Source organism: Colobus angolensis, unplaced genomic scaffold (genome assembly GCF_000951035.1).
Source record: "Colobus angolensis palliatus isolate OR3802 unplaced genomic scaffold, Cang.pa_1.0 Scaffold645, whole genome shotgun sequence".
NCBI lineage: Eukaryota > Metazoa > Chordata > Mammalia > Primates > Cercopithecidae > Colobus > Colobus angolensis.
Genome location: NW_012120099.1, coordinates 470,306 through 492,403, shown reverse-complemented (window position 1 = coordinate 492,403; position 22,098 = coordinate 470,306). Strand labels below are relative to the sequence as shown.

The following is a 22,098-nucleotide window of genomic DNA, read 5'->3' as shown; positions in this document are numbered from 1 at the left end:
AAAGAAAAGAAAAGAAAAACAGTAACAAAACTGCCCTGCCCTCTTCCTCCTCTGTGGCCACTCCCTCCCACTAGGTCTAGCTCTTTCCTTGCTATACTGCTGGGGCAGGCCTCTGAGCTCCTTAAGCATTTTCAGGAAACACCTTGGTGCCGTGCACAGGCTGGTTCCAGAGGAGGACCTCAGATAACTCAACACAATTTTCCTCCTTTTGAAAGAGTGACCCTCTGTGGTCCCCTTCCTGCCCAGGGGCCACCGGTCCCCCTTGGTAGTGGCTGGGAGCCTCCCTGGGGAGCCAGGGACAGGGCGGTGAGCAGTTACATAACCCGCAGGGAGATTTTTTCCATCGGCCCAGGCGGTGCCAGCTTTCCAGCAGCAACCACGGCAGGTAGAGGCGCCCTGTCTGGGCCGGCCGTGCCCGGGCAGGGCAGAGATGCTGCGATCTGGAGCCGCTTAGCATAGCTCAGATTCCCCGCGGCGGCTGGGGGCCCGCCACTCACAGAGCTGCGGGGAAGGATCTGCTGTCTCCTGCCTGCCTGGCTCCGGGGAAGTAGGAGGAGGAGGTGCTGGGGGTGAACTGCCAGCCAGCCAGGGGTGACCCTCTGGGGCCTGGGACACCCGAGCTGGCCTTCTCCGGTAACCCACTTATCTGCAGGGCTTGCTTCAGCGTGGCAGCCTCAGACAGGGCAGTGCCCGGCCAAGTTCTATCAGGGGATTTAGCAGGGAAAATGAACCCGGGGTGGGGGGTGAGGGCATGCTGGGAAGAGGACACGGTCTGGCAAGAGACACGGGTGATGGTGAAATAATTCCTGACCTGGGTAAAGCTCTTCTGGCCCAGAAGCGAGAGGGAGAAAACCCCAGGCCATTCCCTTTTGTGGCTGTGGCCTGTGCTATTCCCACGCCTGTCTACCCAGGCTCCTTCCTCCCCACAGAAGGAAGCTCCTGGAGCCAGCCAGCTGACGCCTGCTGAATACCTAGTGTGTACCAGTATGGTGGTGGGACACAAAGATGACCCAGACACATGCTTTGCCCCAAGACATCCACGGACACAAGTCTCAGAAAAGAAAAGCTTGAATGGGGGAGCCCAGAAGACTCCATGAAAGGGACACACGGTAAATGTTCAAGGGTCAGAGGAAGGTGAGGTCCTTGGGCTGGGAGATCAGGGAAGGCTTCCTGGAGGAGGCAGATTTGACTAGGAGGAAGAGTACACCTGTCAATCCTGTGCCCACTGCCTGTGAAGACAACAGTCTAAAAGCACTCATTGCCGGCCCTCGTTGTTCCACACTTAATCAGCGTAGGAGGGGGAAATGGAAATGCTGCCCAAGACTGAGGCATGGGGTGGTCTTTGGGAATCTAGGATGGGATAAAGTTAGAAGGGCCTTCCAGTTCATCCCACCAGGGCAGGGCACCCACACTGATGGAGCCATCTGAGTGCTGTGGCTCAGAGCTGGGGTCCGTGCATGCATTACCTCATTTAAGCTCTACCACAACCCAATCATCCCTCCCAGGACAGAAATGCGGGTGCAGAGACATGTTTTAAATGCTCAAGATCAGCATCGAGACAGCAGTCAATGCTACCGCACAGGTTTGCTGCTCCTCAGGCCTTAGCGTTGCTGCCTCGGGGCAAGAAATCCTGTCTAGAGAAATGAGATTCAGGGGCACGACCCGCACCTGTCTGCTCCAGATGGCCCAGCTGACCTGATTTGTGAAGCTGCAGGCTGGTCTTGCTCTCCCCTCCTGAGCCATCCACACTCCTAACAACACAGGGCAATGTGCTTTTCACGGGAAAGGAGTGACTTTTGTCCAAGGCTCACTCAGCCTCTGCCCATCTAGAGTCTCAGACAAGGCCTGTAGTAGACCGCCCATGAGACTTGTAAAAGCCCATTTTTGGCTTTCTCAGGAGCAGGGCTCTCTGTGATTTTGAAGAATATAGCAGTGGTGCAGAGGCAGGAAGCTGGGCACTTGGTTTTGCAGGAAGCTCGCTGATCCCTGGGGGCCTGGGGTGGTAGTTGGCACAGCAACGGTACCCAAGGCCCCCCTGATGATATGATGACCGGACACCTGGCATGCTGCTGTCCTGGGCACCTTCCAGGACTAGCTGAGGATCAGTGGTCATTTTCTTTCCTCTGCTTATTTTTGGATTCAAAAATCAAAATGCTTGTTTATGATCCAGTCATTGGCTGCTCTGTCTCACTGAGCACTTCAAAGCTCCAGAGAGAACCACAGGCTTAGCACTCCTGGAAGCCACATGTTCCTCCGCCCCACCCAAACTGAACAGTCAGGGCGATCTGGTCTAAGCACTGACTTTGAGGTATCCCACCCGGGTCCTTGAATGCAATGCTTCAGATTTGCACAGATTGAAAGACCACAGCAGAGGGCAAGTGAACAGAGACATACAGGATCCGCCACAGTGCATGGTATATAGCAGGTGCCCAATAAGCATTGAGAAGAAATAAAGATTGGAGAAAAGCAGGTCATATTTACTCATTCCAAAGCAAGTGCAGGGCAGTGAGACACACGGTTCCTACCCACTGTGGCTCTGGCAGCAGGGGCAAAGAACATGGATAGGAGTCAGGCATTGGCTCTTCCTGTTGGGGGAGCCCAGGGCTGCCACAGAATCCTGGGCAGGGGTCAAGCTCCTGTGACTGCTGGCCTCCTGTGATGCCAGGCCAACCTGCCGAGGCCTGTTGATGCCCACCTTCAGGGAAATGTGTGTGGCAACTCTGCATATCCCTTGCAGGGCACGGCCTTCAGCATGGGGACAGATGACCTGCGGGGGGCAGGACAGGAGCTCAGATGCCAGCCATTTTTAGAAAAACAGCCCTTTTCTGGGCTTTTGCAAGCTTCTGCGCAGCCTGCCCATGGGGAAAGCGGCTTGCACTGCCTCTGGTCCTTTGCTTCAGCCTTTCTGATTTCTAGTAACTGGTGGAGGGGAGCTCGACGTGTATATGGCCAGGGCTTTTGCTCAGGCTTTGGAATGCACAGAACAATGTGCTTCTATCCCTGGGTGTGCCTGGCTTGGGCCAACATTAAAATTAGTTTACATGCCTGGAGTGCACATCGGCTCAGCAGTGGGTGTGCAGAAATAAGGGAGGGGGTCTGAGAAGAGGGAGAGGATGCAAGCAGGACATGGGAACCAGGGCCAGCAGCCTGCGTGGTTTCATAGGGACTAGGGCGAATGGAGAGTGCAGGGGTTACTTCAGGTACCCTTGGCCTCCAGAGGCCCAGAAAGCTCAGAGACTCAGCAACCCCTGGAAACACAGTGGGATTATTCCACAGGTGGATTTTGAAATCCCAATTGATGACTTCCTGAGATGGATTCTTTTTTGTTTTCTAGAGTCTCACTCTGTCGCTCGTGCTGGAGTGCAACAGCAGGGTCCTAGCTCGCTGCAGCCTCGACTCCTGGGCTGAATGGATCCACCTGCCTCAGCCTCTGGAGTAGCTGGGGCTTCAGCAGCAATGCAGCCACACCTACCTAATTTTTTTGTTTGTTTTTTTAGAGATGGTGTCTTGTTATGTTGCCCAGGCTGGTCTCAAACTCCTGGCCTCAAGCAATCCTTCTGCCTTGGCCTTGCAAAGTGCTGGGATTACAGGCATGAGCCATTGCTCCCAACCATGATATGGATTCTTGATTTTCCCAAGCTTTTGAGCCTTACACCCTATTTAGGATGTGGCATGGGAGCCAGAAACTCCGGCCAGCCTCGTGATGTTGAGTGAAACTTGCAGCCTCACTGAGCCACTTTCCCCAGTATAAACCTGGGGAGGGATCCCTGTCCTGGAACCTACCTCCGATTCACACATAGGAAAGTGCTCAGAGAGCTTCAAAGCCCCTCACGCCCCAGAGAGCGTTGGTACCCATGACTGATGGCTCTATGCCTCCCTTCCACAGCGATTTCCTGAGTCTCTACTATGAACCATGAAGAAAGGAGCTGGGGACAGCCTATAACTTGGCCAGGATTCTAGCCCTCTAGGAGTTTACAACCTAGACTCCAGGAATCGGTATCAGTCCCCCTCCTCCCTTCCTATGTAAAAGACAAGAGTTAGGAACTTCAAACTTCTGACAAAGGGGAACGGCTTGATTTTCCAGAGACCTTGAAAGAATCACGAGAAGGAGGTTTTCCCCTTAGGAAGAGAGTTAGAGGAACCGCCCAGGTTTTCTTCCCAAGCCTGAAAACATGGGACAAGGAGAGGGGCAGGAGGACGGGAGAAACAGGGGCTGAAGTGGGGGCAACACACACATCCAGTATGAGGTGAGGGTAAGATACATCTTCAGGCTTGTCTCACACTTGAGAGGTTCACTGATAAGGAAAGCCAAGCCAGAAAATCTTGAGTGCCACTTCTGGGCTAGAGTCATTCCCAGAGACCCCAGAGTCACCACCCAATTGAGCTTCTATGTATGAAAAGCCCAAAACACAATGCCTGATGATGACCCAGGCAGAAACTCTGAAGAGTTTCTCTGCTCTTTAGCTCAAGGTCAGCTTTTTAAGGGGCTGTCTTCTAGAAGGTGCTAGAGAAGAGCAATTTATTTTGAAATCTGGTCACACACCAGATTCTGATTTTGTGTTGTCTTTTCACAACAGGCCTGCTGTGTTTACGACTTGGTTGAGATGAATTTTTTTTTTTTTTTTCAAAAAAAGGTATCGCATCCTTCTGTTAGATGTGTTGTTGGCAACGGTTGCTAGGGAGAGCTGGGTTCAGTTACAGACACACTGATGCCGGCTCTAATAATACTTTGCTCTGCATAGCTCGGATGCAGACACCTCTTGGCTAAACAGAGCACACACATTTCAACAGAGGAGGGCTTGAACTTGTACTACCCAAGCCTGTCTCAGCAAAGGAGCATTCCCAGAGCCCACGTGGACGTCCCAGGGCAGTGACAGGGCAGTGCTGGGTGGAGGGGGCTCAGGCTTCCATTCTTGTCATTCCAAAGGTCCCATAAAAAGAGGCACACTCGTTCTTCACTTCTCTGAGAAACTGGAGCCCCTTCACCGCCCTGTATCACACCACAATTCCCTGATGAGGATCCAGGGAAACTTTTGGTTCCTTCTCTAACCCAGGCACCCTGGGCAGCCCACATTCTCCTGTAAGTCGGAAACAATCAATGCTCACCATCTAGTTAGTCAGTCTAGTCTGCAGTCAGGACCCTGTAAAGCCGGAGAAGTTGGGAGCCTTGCTGGGAAGGGGTGCGGGGAGACAGGCTGAACTGCGAAGTCCCAGCCTCTGGTACAGCCTGGCATCGTGGGTGAGAGTGAGGCACTTTTCCTAAAACATGTGATAGCTGTTCCAACACATATCCCAGGCCAAGGAAAAGGAAAATGGGAAAAGGAGCTGAGGACAGAGAGAAATGGAGGCAGTGGGAGAGAAGAGGTGGCTTTCATCTCATCAAGGAGGAGGCTCAGAGTGACGATGAGAAGAGCCTGAGGCTGGGGGAGTGGAAGGCATGTTCTCAGCAGCTGAGGCCTCCTGTGTAACGGGGTTCTCCTGCCAGCTCAGGCTCGGAGTTCTCCCCCATGGCTCAGCAAAGAGCCCAGCACCTGGCAGGTATTTCTTGACTGGTTCGCGGCATGACAGGCAGAGCCAGCTGATTCATAAGTGGCCACGATGAAACAGTCTGGTGTCTCTGGGGTGTCTCCTCAATGGCGGTGTTCCCCCCTGGCTAAGGAATGCCCAGATTGTGTCCTTGGAGAATCTAAATCAACTGATTAGGGGTAGGCCCCCTGCCTGCTATGTTTTAATGATTCTCATGCACAGCGAGGCTGAGAACCACTGACCTAAATAAGAGCCAGTATCTGAAATGCAATATTCCCAGGCCAGACCTCCACTCTGACAATCACACTGGTGAGAGACTGTGTGCCCATCTATGAAACAAAGCTACCACCTACAAACCATCAGTCATTCAATGCCTTGTGACTTCCACTGTGATCCCTGGATGAGAGCACTAGCATCTACCAGGAGCACGTTTGAAACGCAGAATCTCAAGCCCATCCCAGGCCTCCTGCATCAGAATCTGCATTTAAACAAAATGCCACGTGATTCATATGCATTCCAATTTGAGAACCCCTGACCTAATAAAGACAACATGCTTGGCACATTTAAAAAATGTCTGTTTAATAAACAGAATTTTACTTACAAGGACACTACTAAAAAAAGGGCCACATTTCAGACAAAAAGGAATTGGCTTGGATATAAAAACTGAAGACCATTTTGGAGCTGTGGGATTGGTGACGGGGTCCTCTGAGACCCCGGGGGCTCTAGCACTGTCATGGCTCATGAGAATGGTGCTTCTGGGTTCCTTGAGATAGCAGTGCTGAGTCTGGCTGGGAAGGGTTAAAGGACCTTAGACCTTCTCCCTTCTCCCACCCTGCACTTCCCACTCCATGGGGGCTGCACCCCAGCTTGGCAAGAGCCCTTATACCTCTGCTGCAGAATGTTGACCACATCTGAGGTTGCCCCTCTCCCTGCATGCTGCTGGCTCGCATCATCCAAGCCCTGGCAGCAAGAGAAGTCAGCCAGGGAGAACCAAGTGTAAAGACCGCTGCTGGGAGCTGTGCTAAGGAGGCACTTCACACCCTGGCCCCTTTGGAGCCTGCATTGCTAAGCCGGGTCCCAGAACTTGTGTGTGGAAGTGGTAGCTGAACCTGATCCTATGGAGCATCTCGGAGGCTGCCAAACCGAACCAGGTGCTGGTTGGGGACCTAGAGCCTGATGGGCCTTGAGTGGATGGAGCTGAGTGCAAACCTCAGGGAGGAAGCAGCGGGGAAGGCTGTGCGGGCCGGGTCTAGAACTGCCTGCCAGGAAGGAATGCAAACATAGCTTGCCAGAAAATGAAGTCAGGTGAAAAAAGACATCCCTGGAGGTGTTAAGAGGGAAAGCTGGTTGTGCTAAGCCCAGCCCATCGCTTTCTTTTCTTGCACCTCTTGGGGTTGGGTGGTGAGGGGCCATGAATTATGCTGCCCAGAAAGGCCCGCTGTACCTCTGTCTCCTTGGCTGCAGAGAGGGGCACAGGGCCTGAGGAGGCTCAGCCAGATGCGGTTCAGGTGTCCTCTAGGCCTTGGAGTCAGGGGGCCACTGTGGGGTCAGGGCAGCCCCGCACCAGCACAGTCCACCCGCCTTCCCATGGCAGCCGAAAAGGCATTGTCTAGCCACCCAGGAGGCCTGAGTACACAGATCAAGCCTCTGGTTATACTCTCAAGGGGCCCCCTCCTTGGCTCACATGAAAGCTGGGACTACAGGTGGTGAACAGTGGTGAGTGGTAGCCTACGTGGACATTTAGATTTCTAAAGACCTGACCCTCAGGTACTCTACCTAGGCAAATGGCTGGCTTCCTCTGCTGTGGGGGAGGGGAGGAGGAGCTGCTTTGAAGCCTCAGAATGTAAGCCGTGACTGCCTTGTGGTGGGGGGGTTCCCCTCTTGCCCTGGACTTCAGCTGTCCCTGCAGGCCCCTAGCTCAGAAGAAGGTAGGCTTCCAGCACCTTCCTTTTCAGACATCCATTTCTCCATGACGACCGAGGGCCCTCTAGCACCAGGCACTGTGCAGCCCCTGGGATACAGAGGTGCAGAAAGTAGAGGGGTTCCCACCTCCCAGAGCCCAAGATAGGAGGGCAGTAACAGCACACACCCCAGTTTGTCACTGTGGATTCATGTGGCCATTGGTTTAAGTTCAACTCCTTCCTCACTGTGAACCTCTTAAGGACAAAGCTGTGCCCATTCACTGACTGCTGTATGCTCAGTCCCCAGGCTGGTGCCTGGCACACTAGGAATACTCAGTGAATACTAGGAGGGTGACTGAACATTGTGGCTACAGGATGAGAGGTGCTGGGACAGGAGAAGGGCCGGTGCTTCCTGGAAAGTGGGGCCTCAGCACCACCTGAAGAAGGAGTGTGAGTTGCTTCGGGGGAGGTGCATGCTCAGAGTGGGATAGAGAAGTGAATTCTGGGCTGGGGGAGAGTCCGTCCATGCAGGGTGTAGTGGGAGGTTCAGCCTGGCTGGTGAGGGGTGGGGAGCAGGATGTGGACTGCCAGTTCTCTGCCCCAGAGACAAGGTGGCACCCACAGGGCTGGGTCTCTGGGGCTGGTCCCAAAGCCTGCATCACTCATGACAGACCTACCATTGAGCCACAATATGGGGTGGGCGGGTTTGTGAGGATTTAGGGACCCAGGACAGTTTCCTACCAATGGCAAGGCCTTGGGAGCATGAGAAAGCGAAAGGCTCACATGGGGTCCCTCGTGCCCCTTCCTGAGGCCCCAGCTCATCTCCAGCAGCGCAGAATCAACGGTGCACTGATGAAGGCTATTGTTTGCACTTTCCCAGAGCGAACTATAGAGGCCAAGCTCCAACTGATGACAAACGAATCAGGTCTGGAATCCTTCCTTCCCAGCTTTCAATTTTGTGTTTTTTCCCTGCCGTAGTGTTTGCCAAACTGTCTCTCAGCACACTAATCCCACAAGAAGTTCTTAGCTGGGGAATGCAGGGGACTTTGTTGAGTTAAACGCAGCCAAACGGGTTCCCTTCCTGCTGGGACATCTGGAGGCTGTCCTAAGCCAGTGCACTTTGTGGTTGATTGAGAGGTGAGCGCAGGGGCCGTAGGGCCCCCTTTGTGGCTGAGTGTTCCCCAGGATTGATGGTCCGCTGGACACTTGTGGGTGAGGCCACCCTTACCACGGCAAGTTGGAAGAAATGCTCGATCTGAGGTGGCCCCTGCAGCCAGCTGCCCTCCCCAAGTGCCCCATGCCCTGGGTGCCTGTCTGCCACTGGGTCTGGCTGGGTTACTTGGAGCTGGCAACCATTGTCTAGAAGTCTTGCCCCATCCTGGCCCCTTTTTGAAAAACAAAACCTAAAGCCAAGACCATAGGCTGATGCTGTCTCTGACTCGCCTGTGCCAGGTGCTCTGTGGCAGACAGGATTCTCCCTGCCCGCCACTCTCCACATGCTCCCAGGACATTCCGGCCTGCGAGGAACATGCCCCATGTGCAAATCCCTCAGGTAATACGGGAATTCGTCACCAGGGGAGTGCGGGCGATCCAGGAATGGGAACTTGATCAGGGCCTGGAGCAGGAGAGAAGCAGCCCAGGCTGGCCAGGGAGGGCTCATGTTGCAGTGAGTCCAACTCACATGCAAAGGAGAGGGTGGGTGGGGATGGAGCCCTGCCGGCTACATGCGGAGGTGGCCTTAGCGGCAACTTTCTCCCAGCTTTTAGGGAAGATGGCAGACTGCGAACCACGTGGTTAAGGTGAGGGTGGCCATGTGCCCTTGTTTATACCTGTTGTCTAGGTATAATTATGAACTGAACCCCCTTTGACTCTCACAAGTGTTGCAGTTTGGATGATCTATTGTATGGTCAACCTAGTTAAGATGGCTCTGTAGCCTGCCATTCTACTTCATTACTTGGAAACTACCATTTTATCTCACCTGGACTGGCATCTCACTTTGTATCTCAACTAGTCTCTAAAATACAAAATAGGAGGAAAGGAGAAATGGCTCTGCCCCAGCCAAGGGTCTCCAAGGACAGTCCTAGGACCTGGTATGGCCACCATCCCGTGACCCTGCTATCTCTGCCTGATGTCACCAGTTTTGGGGCCACCAGCTCGTCTGCTACTGCCCATACAGACAAGCGGGTACTTGTGAGATGAAACGTTGCTAAGCTCCGTCCAAGCACACGTGCCCACTCCCACGACACACTCATGCAGATAGAACCACTAGATGCAGGTCTCCATGGAGGAAACAAAGATCAGGGGTGGGGTTACACTCTTGGAGGTGAAGGGATATTAAGAGGGAAAGAGCAAGGATGAAGACAGTCTTGTATCACCATGCCTTCCCTCTGCCCAGGAACCCTAGTGTGTCGGTAGACAGACTGTCCCTTTTCTGCTCATGTGTGACTTTGCTCAAACCCATCTCACTACCAGCGATGACCACCTGCACACCTGCAAAGGTCTAAGGATCTGGCCCTGGGTGGAAGGAGGAGGAAAAGAGAAGTCCACAGCAAGTTCATGTCTGCTTGGATGTGGAGAGGTCAAAGCACAAAGCCAGGTTGAGACCAAGAGCCAGCCTCTCATTATGAAAATAGAAAATGGGAAAGGCTGGTTAAACATAAAGCACCTATAAAATTATATTGGTCCATCGTAACCAGGGAGCCCACACATAAACACACACAAATCCAGCCGCTCATTCCTGGCCCCTTGACTGCCTTTGTGTTTTCTATAATTAATCGGGTAAGGGCGGAACTTGGGAAAAGTCCAGCTGTGGCCAGAACTCGCAGCCTTCTCGCTAGGAATAACTCACCGAACGCAGAGGGGCAGGGGCGTGGGGCAGTGGCGGCTGGCGTCCGGTTACCTGCAGCATGTTGAGGAGCAGGCTCCGGAACTTGGTTCCCTCCACCATGAAGAGCGCCATCTTGTCGCAGAGCTTGGCGGCGGTGAAAGCGAAGCTGCGGTCGGACACGGCCTTCTGGTAGATGGTGCGCACGATCTCGCCCAGCATCTCCTCGGAGTTGGTGGAGTTCTGGGCCTCCTCCATGAAGGTGGTGAGCTTGGCGTCCACATCGCTGCTGTTGTTTCGCATGCTGTTCAGGATCTCGATGAGCTTGTCCATCTTATTCTGCTGGGGAGTGGTCGTCTCCACGGCCACTTCATCCTGGGGGTGTCGGAGACAAATGAATGTGCCTGAGTGAAGCCGAGGTCTCTGTGTGGGGGTGGCCTGGTGGAAAAAGGGTGGCCACCCCCAGAAAGCAGGACCAGGCCTGCTTTCCTGGATCTGAGGGCTGGTCCCTCTGGGAACCTCCACCAAAGACCCCTCACGTGCCAAAAGCTCCTTGTTGCCTTTTTTCTTGGCCCCTATGACATCCAGGGCTGATACTGCTTTTGGCTTCTAGCTCCTACCCAGGATTCTCATATACATTGGCTTTTTTTGTTGTTGTTTATTTGTCCATCAAATGTCTTAATTTAGAAATGATTTAATGGAGTTTATGAAAGAGGAAATAAGATAACAAATATGAAATCGGGCCAAAGAGAAAATGAGGGTAGGAAGACTTGGTCAGGAAGGCAGGTCAGATCCAAAATGCCTGCAGTGGTGGTTAAAAGCGGCCCAGGCAGTGCCCACCTTGTCCCCCACACCCTCAGCTCTGAATGTCCAAGGAGGACTTGTTCTCTGGACATAGGGCTCCCTGTGGGCACAGCCCTGGCTTTTTGTCCTGTGGAGACTGTGCTGGTCTTCTGTAGACATATGCCACACATGAAGGAATCCTCCCATGTGCCACTAAAACAGTTGGTGCTTCCAGGAGGGACATCACAAGTAAAAGGCCCTACAGCCTTATGAGGTTTCACTGCAACTAGGATCAGATCAGGGGCTTGAAGAAGAAAAAAATGTCATCTTATTGTATTGACTCATTCTTGGTGGCCAAGAATGGGAACAACTTAACTGTGGGGAAGTGAGATCTGGCTGGAAGGGCAGGGTCAGGGTCATGAAATGAGATCCACGCTTGTTCTTCTGTCCCTGACAATAGAAGCTCTGGGCTAGAAGGCACAGACCAAGGCTCTAGATCCCACCCACTCTGTGCCTCTAGCTGTGTTGCTTTGGGTAAGTGATTTCACTCTCTGGATCTCAGTTTCCTCATAGGTAACACGGTGAGGTTAGACGAGAAAATCTATAGCTTTCCTTGAGCCCTTCCATGGTGGGATCGAGTTCCAAGGGCATATAGTCTCTCGCTCGAGAACCGAATACTCAGGAGGCTGAGGCAGGAGAATGGCGTGAACCCGGGAGGCGGAGCTTGCAGTGAGCCGAGATTGCACCACTGCACTCCAGCCTGGGCGACAGAGCGAGACTCTGTCTCCAAAAAAAAAAGGGCTGAATCCTGGGTGAAGGAATAGGGTGTCCTAGTTCTTCTCCTCAAACCCAACCACCTCTTCAGGGAAGGCTACTCTGAGTCCCTGGGTAAAGTTAATAGGACACAACTCCCCACCCCAAGAGACATCTCACGCTTTACCTGTCTCTTGAAAGGGAGAAGGACAGTGTTGCTTTCCCTGATGAAAGTGTTTAGGATGTGGCTGGTGGCCACCTAGGATTTACCCTTTTTTAGAGTGAGAAGCTAGCAGAGTGGGGAGTGACCCAGCCTGAGCCTGAGCCCTTGTCTTCTTGATCCAGGAGTTCAGGAGGCCTCGCCTGAGTGGAGTTCTTGAAACTGATCTATAGATCTACCTTCTCTGTTCCATTGCCCCATATACCCCTCTCTCCAGACCATCTGGGCCCCAGGGCAAGAACAGTGGTCTGCATATAGAATAGGAACTACCCACAAGAACACATCTGTACACGTTATCTCATTTAACCGTCACAGTCTCTCAGCAAGGTGTGTAGTATTACAACCATTTTACAGATGAGTAACTGGGGCTCAGGGAGGTTAGGTGACTTGCCCAAGACCACCCAGCCAGTCAAAGGCAAAGTGAGGTCTGAGCCTGCTCAGCTGCGTTCTAAAGCCCGTGCTGTTTCCATTCTGCTGCCCTGCAGTTACATTTAGCAGAACTCTAGAGGATTTGGTGGGGCGGATACTGGGAGCAGCATCTTATCTTCAAGAGTGGATCCAAGAAGAGGTCTGACCTGCCTTATCCTGCCTGCGTGTGGACCTTGGGCCTGGCCTCTGGGGTAAGAGCCTGAGGAAAGACAGCAGTAGGGGAAGATGGAGGAGAAGCCTAGAACATGGAGCTCTGCAGAAGCCCCAGGAGGAAGACTCTGTAGGCCCTGCTGCTGTGTGGGATGGCTGTGGGCAAGTTGGCCTTTCTTGGGACAGGTCCTCCCCCGGGTGACCTTACCTGTGCCCTTGCTGGGCAGTGGGGTCAGGGGTGGTGGTGCTAGGGTGAGCACAGTGGACTTAATGCTGCAAGTACAAATCCCTATCCCTCTTTTGGAGGTTTAGGGTCATCTACTGAAGCTGTGGGCCAGGCCAGGACCAGGGTGCAGAAAGAGGCTCCCGGGAGCAAACGTAAGGAGGCCTCACTCTCGGGTTCATGCTGGCGCAGGCGGGCACCCGCGTGATGCTGAGAATGGAGCCGCCTTACGGTTTGCACTGTAGAGCACTCCCTGGCTGCTGGATGATGAAGGCAGGAAACAGGAAGGCTGGAATCAGCCTGCTCCCACTCTGAACAACTCACCTCTGCCTGGATGGTACTCACCTGTAGAAAAGCTTCAGTCCTTCTTTCATAAGCTCCATGTTTCCCCATTTGGGGAAAAACATGTGTCCCTTCAGCACAAACAATATCTAACCCTAGAAAATGCTCCCTGCACCTCCCCCATCACTCCCAGGCATGCATGTCTTCCCTCGACTCCCTTGGGCTGGGGGCTGGTGCCAAGTGCCTACCCTGGGCCTCTTGGAGGCTAGAAGGTGAAAAGCCCCAGTGTGCTGGAGAGGTTCATGATGGCCCTAGCTGCTGGCAGTGGTGGACCAGTGTGGTGGGTCCCCGCAGTCACAGAAGCCCCTGCTTCCCTGTACATGGCTCACCAGACCCCCAAACCCACAAGGCTCTGCACTGTGCTCACCTACCAAAGTGCCTACCTCTTGCTGTCCTCCCTGGTGCAAGAGAACAACAAAAATTCAATTACCGGTACCTTTTCCTTTAGCCTTCGCCGCAGTCTGTCTTTGGAAGACTGGAGCAGGGTAATTTTGGGCCGCTCCCCAATGCGCTCGGGAAGAATACTGTCTTTACGTTTTGTCTCAACCTCTGGCCCCCCTGGCTGCTGTGGGGGCAGCCGCTCAGAAGCCACCGGGGCCAGGGTGTCAGGGCTGTGGGGGGCCTCGAGGCCGCTGTGCCCAGTGTCCCCTGCAGTGTCCTCTAGTTTTGGGCTCTCGATGGTCATGGTCTCTTTGGCATTGCGGTGTGCGCCTGCCTCCCCCTTGTCGCCTGGTGGGTGCTTCATGTTGCCATGGTGCCAGCGCCGGTTCTGGCTGTAGCCGTGGTGAGTGGGCCTCCCTGAGGGGTGGGGCGCTGAGCCCCCCTGGTACGATTTCTGGTGGTCTCTGTTGTGTTTGGCACTGCCTGGCTGGTGTTCACCATGCTGTTGGGGCTTGTTCCCCCCTGGAGGTCTCTGCTGCCGCCTGTAAACGGAAGAGGAAAGACAGAGAGGGCGATCACTGGGCGGGCCGGTCAGAGTCCCTGTGCCCAGCCGCCAGAACAGGAAGTCATTGCCTTGTCCATATATTCATTCTTCCAACAAACACTTCCTGAGCACCTTCTACGTGCCAGAGTCTGTGACAGCGCTTGGGAATACAGCAGAGAACAGGCGGACGGGTCCTTGCTACTGCAGAGGACCAAAGCCAATTCTTTCCTTAAAATCAGTACTTTATTCACTTATTAGAACATGTGTGAATGCATGCATGTGGAACAAAATTAAAAAGATCCAGTAGCAGATAACAGTGAACCCTCCTGCCTCTGACTCTGTCATCACTTGTGGCCTTGGAAGCAGCCGTTCCACGTGTGTGAATCTTCCAGACAGTCTATGCATGTACCAGCAAAGATGCATGCACAGACCTGCTTCTCACAAGCACCTTCCTATGAATGACTATTCACCATAATGCTTTTTGAAAAGTTATATCTTTCAAACAACTTTTTTTTTTTTCCTGGAACATTGTCATTGTCACCCCCAAACCCACAAACTAAATATGCTATAAGAAGCTTTTATGGGCTAAATTGTGTCCCCCATCACCCCCCAAAACTTCATATGTTGAAGCCTTAACCCCCAATACTTCAGAATGTGACTGTATTTGGAGATAAGATGTGACAAATCACCTTTAAAGAGGTGATTAAATTAAATGAGTCTGTTAGGGTGGGCCCTAATCCGAATTGACTAATGGCCTTATAACAAGAGGAACCTTTGACACACAGAGACACCAGGGAGGCTACATGCCCAGAAGAAAGACCACATAGAGACACAGCAAGAAGGAGACCATCTGCAATTCAAGGAGAGAGGCCTCAGAAGAAATCAACCCCACTGACACCTTCGTCTTGGACTTCCAGCCTCCGGAAGTGTCAGAAAATAAAATGCCTGTTGTTTACACAGCCCAGTCTGTGGTACTCTGTTATAGCAACCTAGCAAACAGATACAGAAGGAATATTTAACATGATGGGTGTAGGTCAAGACAGGCTCATCTGACAACACTCTGCAAGCACAGGGAACAGGTATGAGTTGCGCACCAGGAAAAACCCCCAAACTTTTGAGTTGTGGCCAAAAGACAAGTGAAGAGGTGGTGAGGGGCATTCTCAAGACCCTTCTGGCTGGCTCGAAGGCTGCTTCCTGCCACTCAAAGCACTACTATGTTCAAACTCCATCTTACCCTCAGGGTGTTTTCCATGCCACAACTTTACTGGAAGTGCAGTTGGAGCACAAGATAAGCATGAATTCCTCAAAGGTTGTAAAATAGTGGAAAGATTTTGCAGAAAGATAACATAAACTTCTAAAGAATAAGCTCTGCACCTCCTCCGTGACCTATCTTGGGTACCACAGACCTTCATTGCACAGCATGTTTTGAACAAATTGTATTTATTTACTTACAACTTACTGCTTATTACTTATATAAATTCAATTTTAATATTTACTTGATACATTTTATCTGTGAAAAATTGAGGGTATCCTGGGTTGGGTTGGGGTTAAATGCATTATTTTTTCCCACTAAAATAAATAAATAAATTTTTTTTCATTGAAAAGCCACCATTGAAAAGCTTAGTAGCTCATTATCCCCAATGGGGATGACAGTCCCTTTGATCCCACCCTGTTGGGGTGTTGGATACCTTGCCCCTCATTGGACCTCCAGTGGAGTGGTGGGTGGGAATGGGGCTACAGTTCCTGCAGGGGTGTTTGGCTGGAGGAAAGTAGCTACTGTCTCGAGTTTTCTATTTTGCTAGGCTGCTCCTTTCCTGGTCCTCTGGCTAGAAAGAGTAGGCTTTTGTTGGGGCTCCGTTTGTCTGCTCGGGCCTCACGGTGTTTCTGGGTCTCCAGTTTCTTTAGCTCCAAGTCTGGGATATCTGAGCCAAGAGGAAAACCCCAGGAAATCACCCGTGTGTCATTCTTCAGCTCCCAAGGTCTGTGACCTGCCTGTCTTCTTTCTACCTTTCGGAGTCTTCTTAGGTTTGCTTTTATAGACAGTGTCCAAGGTTTGCAGTTGTCTGTATTTATTTCCATAATTTAAGAATCATTATTAAAATATCTGTAAAAATCTGGCACCCTGAACTGAATCCTGCTGACTAGGCATGCCCTGGGCCCTTCTCAGGAGGCCTGCATGACATTTTTCATCCCTGGTGTCCAAGTTCAATCTTGTTGGGTTCTGATATACATTCCTGGGCAAGGGCACTGTTGCCTTGACACTTGGGTGGGAGACACAGCCCCTCCATTCCCAAACACACCTCCCTCCTCAATGGCATTGCTGAAATATTCAGTTTCACTCCCCATGGCAGGGTAGGAGCTATCAGCACCAGCACCTGGAGAAGAGTTGGGCCCCATCAGAAAAGTGGGGCCCTTGAATCAGGTTCCTCCCAGTGATTCTACCACCAACTGGCCTTCCGATTACCCAGCCCAGCCCACTCCCAAATGCCTGCGTCAGCGTGGAGAGCTGCAGCCCTCATTCTGCAGAGTGTAAGGCAACCCCCATTGGAGAGCCCAGCAGAAACTGTGGCCCACAGACCACTCCTCAGGGCGCCTCGTGCCTGTGACTTTTTGTGAATTGTCCCTCCTTTAACTTCTCAATTACTTTCAACTAATTGCTCCTTCCATGCTCTTTGTTCTTTCAATGTCTTTCAATGTGAGTTATTTTTAAGCCCAGAGAGGAACCTTGGAAATTCCCTGGCAGATAATAATTGATTCTCACAACTTTTGTCATCCTTATTTAGCATTTTTGTGGCGCCTGCAGCTATGGCCCAAGAAATGTCCCCAAAGGATGGTTGACCAAGCCCTTCCCAACATCCGTCTTGAAACTGCCTGGTTTCCCACTTGCCATATCAGGGATTTCCCTCTCTCTACCCAGTGCACTCCTCCACCCCCAGAAAAGAAAACAACTTCTGTCTACCTGGAGGGGGAAGGAAGTAATTGCTACATGGCTGGTGATCAGGGGCTCCAGAAAGAAATCAGCTGGCTCCTGCAGGGCTTCTGCAGTTCATTCCTGGAAATCTGGAGGGACCCGGAATTCCATGTCTTCCTGGTTCAAAAGAGCTTGGAGCCAGCCAGTCCTGACAATCTAGCAATGGCCAAGAATGCCCCAGGCCACTTGGCACTAGTGGGAGTGCTCAGGCTCACCCTTGCTCACCCTTGCTGGGCGGCGGCTCCTTTGTACATGTGGAAAGCCATCCTTAGTTGGGAGGGAAGCCAGGGAGTCCACCTCAAGTGTTCCCTCCTAATTGGGTAGGCAAGACTAACAGGTTCAAAAGAAGGAGGTCTTGATATGGAGCTAAACGGCAGATAGAATCAACTGGGTGAGCCCCGGGAGGGCAGAGGAGAAACCAGATGCCACTGGAGGAAGAGGCACTAAGATTGTCCCTCTGTCCTTCCTTTTCCTTCTTCCTGCACAAGCCCTTGCTTAGTTCTCAGGGCAAGTAATTGTTGGGACTGGTCTCTGTGTGCAGGCGGGCCAAGAACCTTTCTTCCTATTCGACAGATAAGACAACTGAGGCTCCATGAGGTGCACTCCCACAGCAGAGGGACTGCCATGGGCTCCAGGAGTGGGCTAAGCCTGTCAACAAATCACAGCACCTTGCAGCCACCTCCTGTCTGTCTCCCAGTCTCCTTTATAGCCTCCTTGGCTGGCAGTGACCTCTACTAATGGAGAGAAAGGACTGAATGGCCACTGAGACCTCGGTGGTGATAACTGCTTGAGGTCCAAGTTATTTGCCAGAGAAGGAGCCAAGAGGGCCGCTAAGGGCACTGGAACAGACTTGGGGTTGGGCCTCGTTCTCCAACAATGGAGACCCAGGCTTCCCTGCTCTGGCCATTCACAAATATTTGTCAGCGGTCGTTGGCTGGGCCAGCCAAAACCAGCTCCTCTCTCTTCTGTGTTTGCTGGCGCTGGGTTTCGTCGATACCTTCATTCAGGGGCCAGCTGGCTGCTCCCCATGAAACCTGTGGGTTTGGGGTTTGGCTGGGCCAGGGATGAGCCACTTTTGCTCCCAGAAACCCGGCAAGGAGACTGCACTTGGTCTCAGACACATGGATATGTGGATCCTGGGTTGGGAAACATACCGGACACCCAGTTTTGCAGCCCTGCAAGCAAGAAGGGCAAAAACCCATCTCTCTGCCTCTTTACTTCTGGAGAAGTCTTCCTCGGGTGAGGAAGAATGGCCCAGGAGATAAGACTAATATTCCATTTGTGCTACTGGCAACACCTGCTGTTGGGAAAATAATGCTTTTTATTTATTTATTTATTTTGAGAATGGAAATTGTCAGTTTATACTTTTTCCATCGTTCATTTAGTTTATTCTTTCTTCTTTGGGTTCTGAAATCAGATGTCTTGTTTGACTCTTAAGACTGCTCTCTTTTATACAAAAAAACAAAAATGTTCTCAGAACACCACAGCTGCATTTTGGGAGGTGGGTGTAGGGAGAATAACTTCAAATTTTGTTTTAAAAAAATGGTTTTAACATCAGTCCAAATGGAGACAAATGTCCCTCTGTTCGTTTTTTATTTCATAATCGTTCCCAACTAGATATTCTGAGGGCCACTGACTTATTATGGTTCTCTCCATGTCGGACACTTTACCACATAATTTGTAGGTCTGCTTAAAAATTTCTGAAAGCAAAATTCCTAGGGCAAGTGGTTTTAAAACTATGCATGGGCTCATATTTCTTGCCTTCAGGAAAAGTGATGACTGCTTATTACCAGCGTAGGCACCTCCACTCCTGCCCACCTACACATGCCCTGAGTGAGCTCTGCCTGCCCTGGCCCAGCCACCTGGGACAATGCAAGAGTTGCAGTGAGGCTCGGAGGCACAGGCACCAGCAATTTCTTTGCAGCTCAGGGGCTGCTTAGCCAAGCGATGGCATATAGTACCCAGGAACAAAAGTCGCCACACACACCCACCCCAGTTTGCAGAATGATGGAGAAGCCTAAAAAGGAAAAGTATAAGGGAGGGGAGGTTTTCTTCCCTCATGAGGGAGTCAACCAAGGGACATCATGGCATTGGCTGATGAACCCTCAAAGACAAGGATCACAGTGACCTGCACTAACAGCACCCATGGTGTGCACAGGGCTGAATCGGATGATGGGTGTCCCCTGAAGGACACTCCTTGCCAGGTCTGTCTGGGGGATGGCAGCCTGCACAGAGCCTGGCACTGTGCCACTCAGTTTCGTGGGCTGGGTGATCTCACCTCTCTGTGTCTGTTTCCAGCTGTGCCAGTCCCCACCTGAGGGGCAGTTGTGAGGATTACATGAGTTACAGCATGACGGATAAGAAAACCAAGGTCCGGACAGGTTGCTTTGTTCTTCTAGGGTTGCCCAGCTAGTTAGTGGCAAAGCCCTCATCGGAACTCAGATCTGTTTCTGCTGTAACGCGCCATATGACTGGATTTAACAATTACTTATTGGAGATCTCAGTGCTCTTTGGAGAACTGGGGGCATCGCTACAAAGCTTAGGCAACACACAGGCCCTGTAATTGCCAGGGCCCATCATTATCATCATGGCGGCAACAGCAGCACTGGACCAGCTGCTTCCCGAACACTCCCTCCTGACAACCCTGAGAGGAGAGGGCCAGCATGCGTCAGAAACACTCCTGCCACCGTGGGCGGCCAGCCAAGCTGCAGACTCTCCCACTCCAGTAGATTCTGTGGCTCTCTTTGCTCAGAGTTGGGCGGAAAACAATTGAAGATTGAGGTCTTTGCCAGCCTAGGCAAAAGTTCACGTAAGAAGTGTGGTGTCTCACTGCATGGACTCAAAGCTTTAGAAATCAGATGTTTACCTTGCCGAATGATGCTCTGGAATAGAAGAAAGGTCTGACTGGTACCTCTGTACCCTACAGGCAAAGACTTTTCTCACCAACTGTAGAATGAATGAATGAATGAACAATAAATGATGCAGAGAAAGGCTGGTTCATTGTTGTTTCATTAATTAAACACATGCTGAGACTCTGTTCTGCCCAGAGGTTAATCAGAGATGTCAGTGGGTTCACCTGAGGCCACATAGCTCCTGCAGCCCTCTGAGAGAAGTTGGGGTGGAGGCAGGGTATGTGTGTGATAAAGCTGTTCAGCTGTCCCTACGGAGTCCTTCAGCACTCCCCTACTCCCATCCAGGTCTTAAGGTCCAGACCTGAGCGGGAGCCTTCCCCAGCTCCCAGGGTCCCACTCGAGCCCTCCAGACTCCTGATATGATTACAGTCTGGAACGCCCTACATCACACCCACGTCTTTGCCACCGGAGTGTCTTGTGTGTGCCTCTGAAATGCTCCCAAACCATCCACTTTCTTCAGATGAGGCAGAGCCTTCTCTCTCTCTTCCTCGTGGTCTGGGGAGGGGCAGCAATGACTCCAGTGCCCAGGGCTGCTGCCTTCATGAAGCTGAGCGCCCATTTGGAGAGACAGATGTGAATACATTAGTTACAGAAACAGGTCTCCAGCTTCATCCCAGGACAAGAGTCACAAAGGAAAGGAAGCAGAGAGCGGCACAGGCCTACATCCTACTCTGGCCTGGAGGCAGGACTGGCCACATAATGAGTGGAACCTAGTGCAAGATGAAAATGTGGGCCCCTGGTTCAAAAGCTATTGAGAAAGTCAACACAGTCCCATCAGAGCATAAACCAAGCGCAGGCCCTGGACTCAGGCAGTTTACACACTCTAAGCGTGGCCCTGAGGCCACAGGACTCAAACTCACATCACAGGGATGCAAAAGAATGGTTCATAGCTAACATGTAGGAAGCAGTTACAGTGAGCCAGGCATGGCTTTCATTTAACCCCAAAAGAAGCACTACTGTTCACCCCATTTTACAGAGAGGTCTTCAAGGCACAGAAAGGGTAAGAAACTTGCCCAATGCCACACAGCTTGCACCAAGCAGCACCTGGGTTTGAACTTAGGTAGTTTGGCCCCCGAATGTGCGCCCTCAGCCACCACACTGAGGGTGCTGAGAGTGTAGGGCAGCTTGCACACCATTGCTGAGCCACTAAACCCAAATTCAGAGGACCACAGGCCTCAGCCAAAGTCAGCAAGGAGGGTGCCGTGGGCTGTCCTATGGCAGTGTGTGGTGCAGAAGCAAAGGCGGAGGGCTGAGCCAGGGCCTGCTGGGAATGGGGAGGCTGGGGCTGGTGAGGGGAGAGCCTGGGAGGGCTCTGGATGGGAGGGTTGGAGATCCAGCCAGCCAGCCTTGGCTCCACTGTGTCTGGGGAAAACCACAGAAGCCGCTGCAGCCCTTGGTTTCCATCTGTGCTGGGAACAGCCCTTTCCCACCACAGTCTGCTGGTTCCTGTGGCTGGGGCCTGTGGGGCAGGGCTGGGGGCTTGTTTTTGGGGTGGCCCCTCTGGCTTCATTGCTGCCTTGTGGTGAAGGGAGGAAAGCGTGCCGACTCCTGCCACCTTCCTCCATCTTGGGGCAGCACACAAGACCAAGGGAAAAAGGCTTTCTTGGGGATATTCTATGGGGTTCTGAGCTTCACTCAACTGCGGACCCATTTCTGAGGCCTCCTCTCAACCCCACTGGAAATCCAGGGCTCTTGGCCCACATTGCCCGGAACCAGTTTGCTGGGCAGCTTTGGCCAACCACTCAACTCCCCGTGGCTCAGTGTTCCTACCTGCAGAATGGGGAGACCAACCCCGACTCAGGTTCTTAGGGTGGCCTCCCACCTACAGGACTCCTGCCTGGATCACAAGGCTAGTCTGAGGCTACAATGAAATGAAGCCCGGGAAAGCCTATGGGGAACAAAAGCACGTTCTAAATACGAGGTATTATTTTTGTTCCAGGGTGAATCCAGCATTCCAAGAATCCTCAGCCTCAAAATTTCTGAGGCAGCGTGATGTCATGGGAAGAGCACGCGGCTGCCCTGGGGAGTCGCCAGGCTCCGCGTGAACCTGGTGGAGTGTTTCCAGGGGAAGGCCCTCGCCCTTCCGCTCGGCCTGCCAAGGCCTGCAGTCTCCCAGATCTGGCCCATGGACCCTCACTG

At 52.3% G+C, this 22,098-nt stretch overlaps 1 protein-coding gene across 1 annotated transcript in view; it reads right to left on the bottom strand.

Annotated features, from left to right (window-relative positions):
- The window catches only part of CTIF (CBP80/20-dependent translation initiation factor), a 331,498-nt gene that overhangs the window by 90,061 nt on the left and 219,339 nt on the right, over nt 1-22,098 (bottom strand). The window contains exons 9-10 of the mRNA XM_011964142.1: nt 13,588-14,074; nt 10,327-10,626 (exon numbers count right to left, since the gene is read on the bottom strand). Of these exons, the coding sequence (XP_011819532.1) occupies nt 10,327-10,626; nt 13,588-14,074 (787 nt within the window). The remainder of the gene's footprint in view (nt 1-10,326; nt 10,627-13,587; nt 14,075-22,098) is intronic.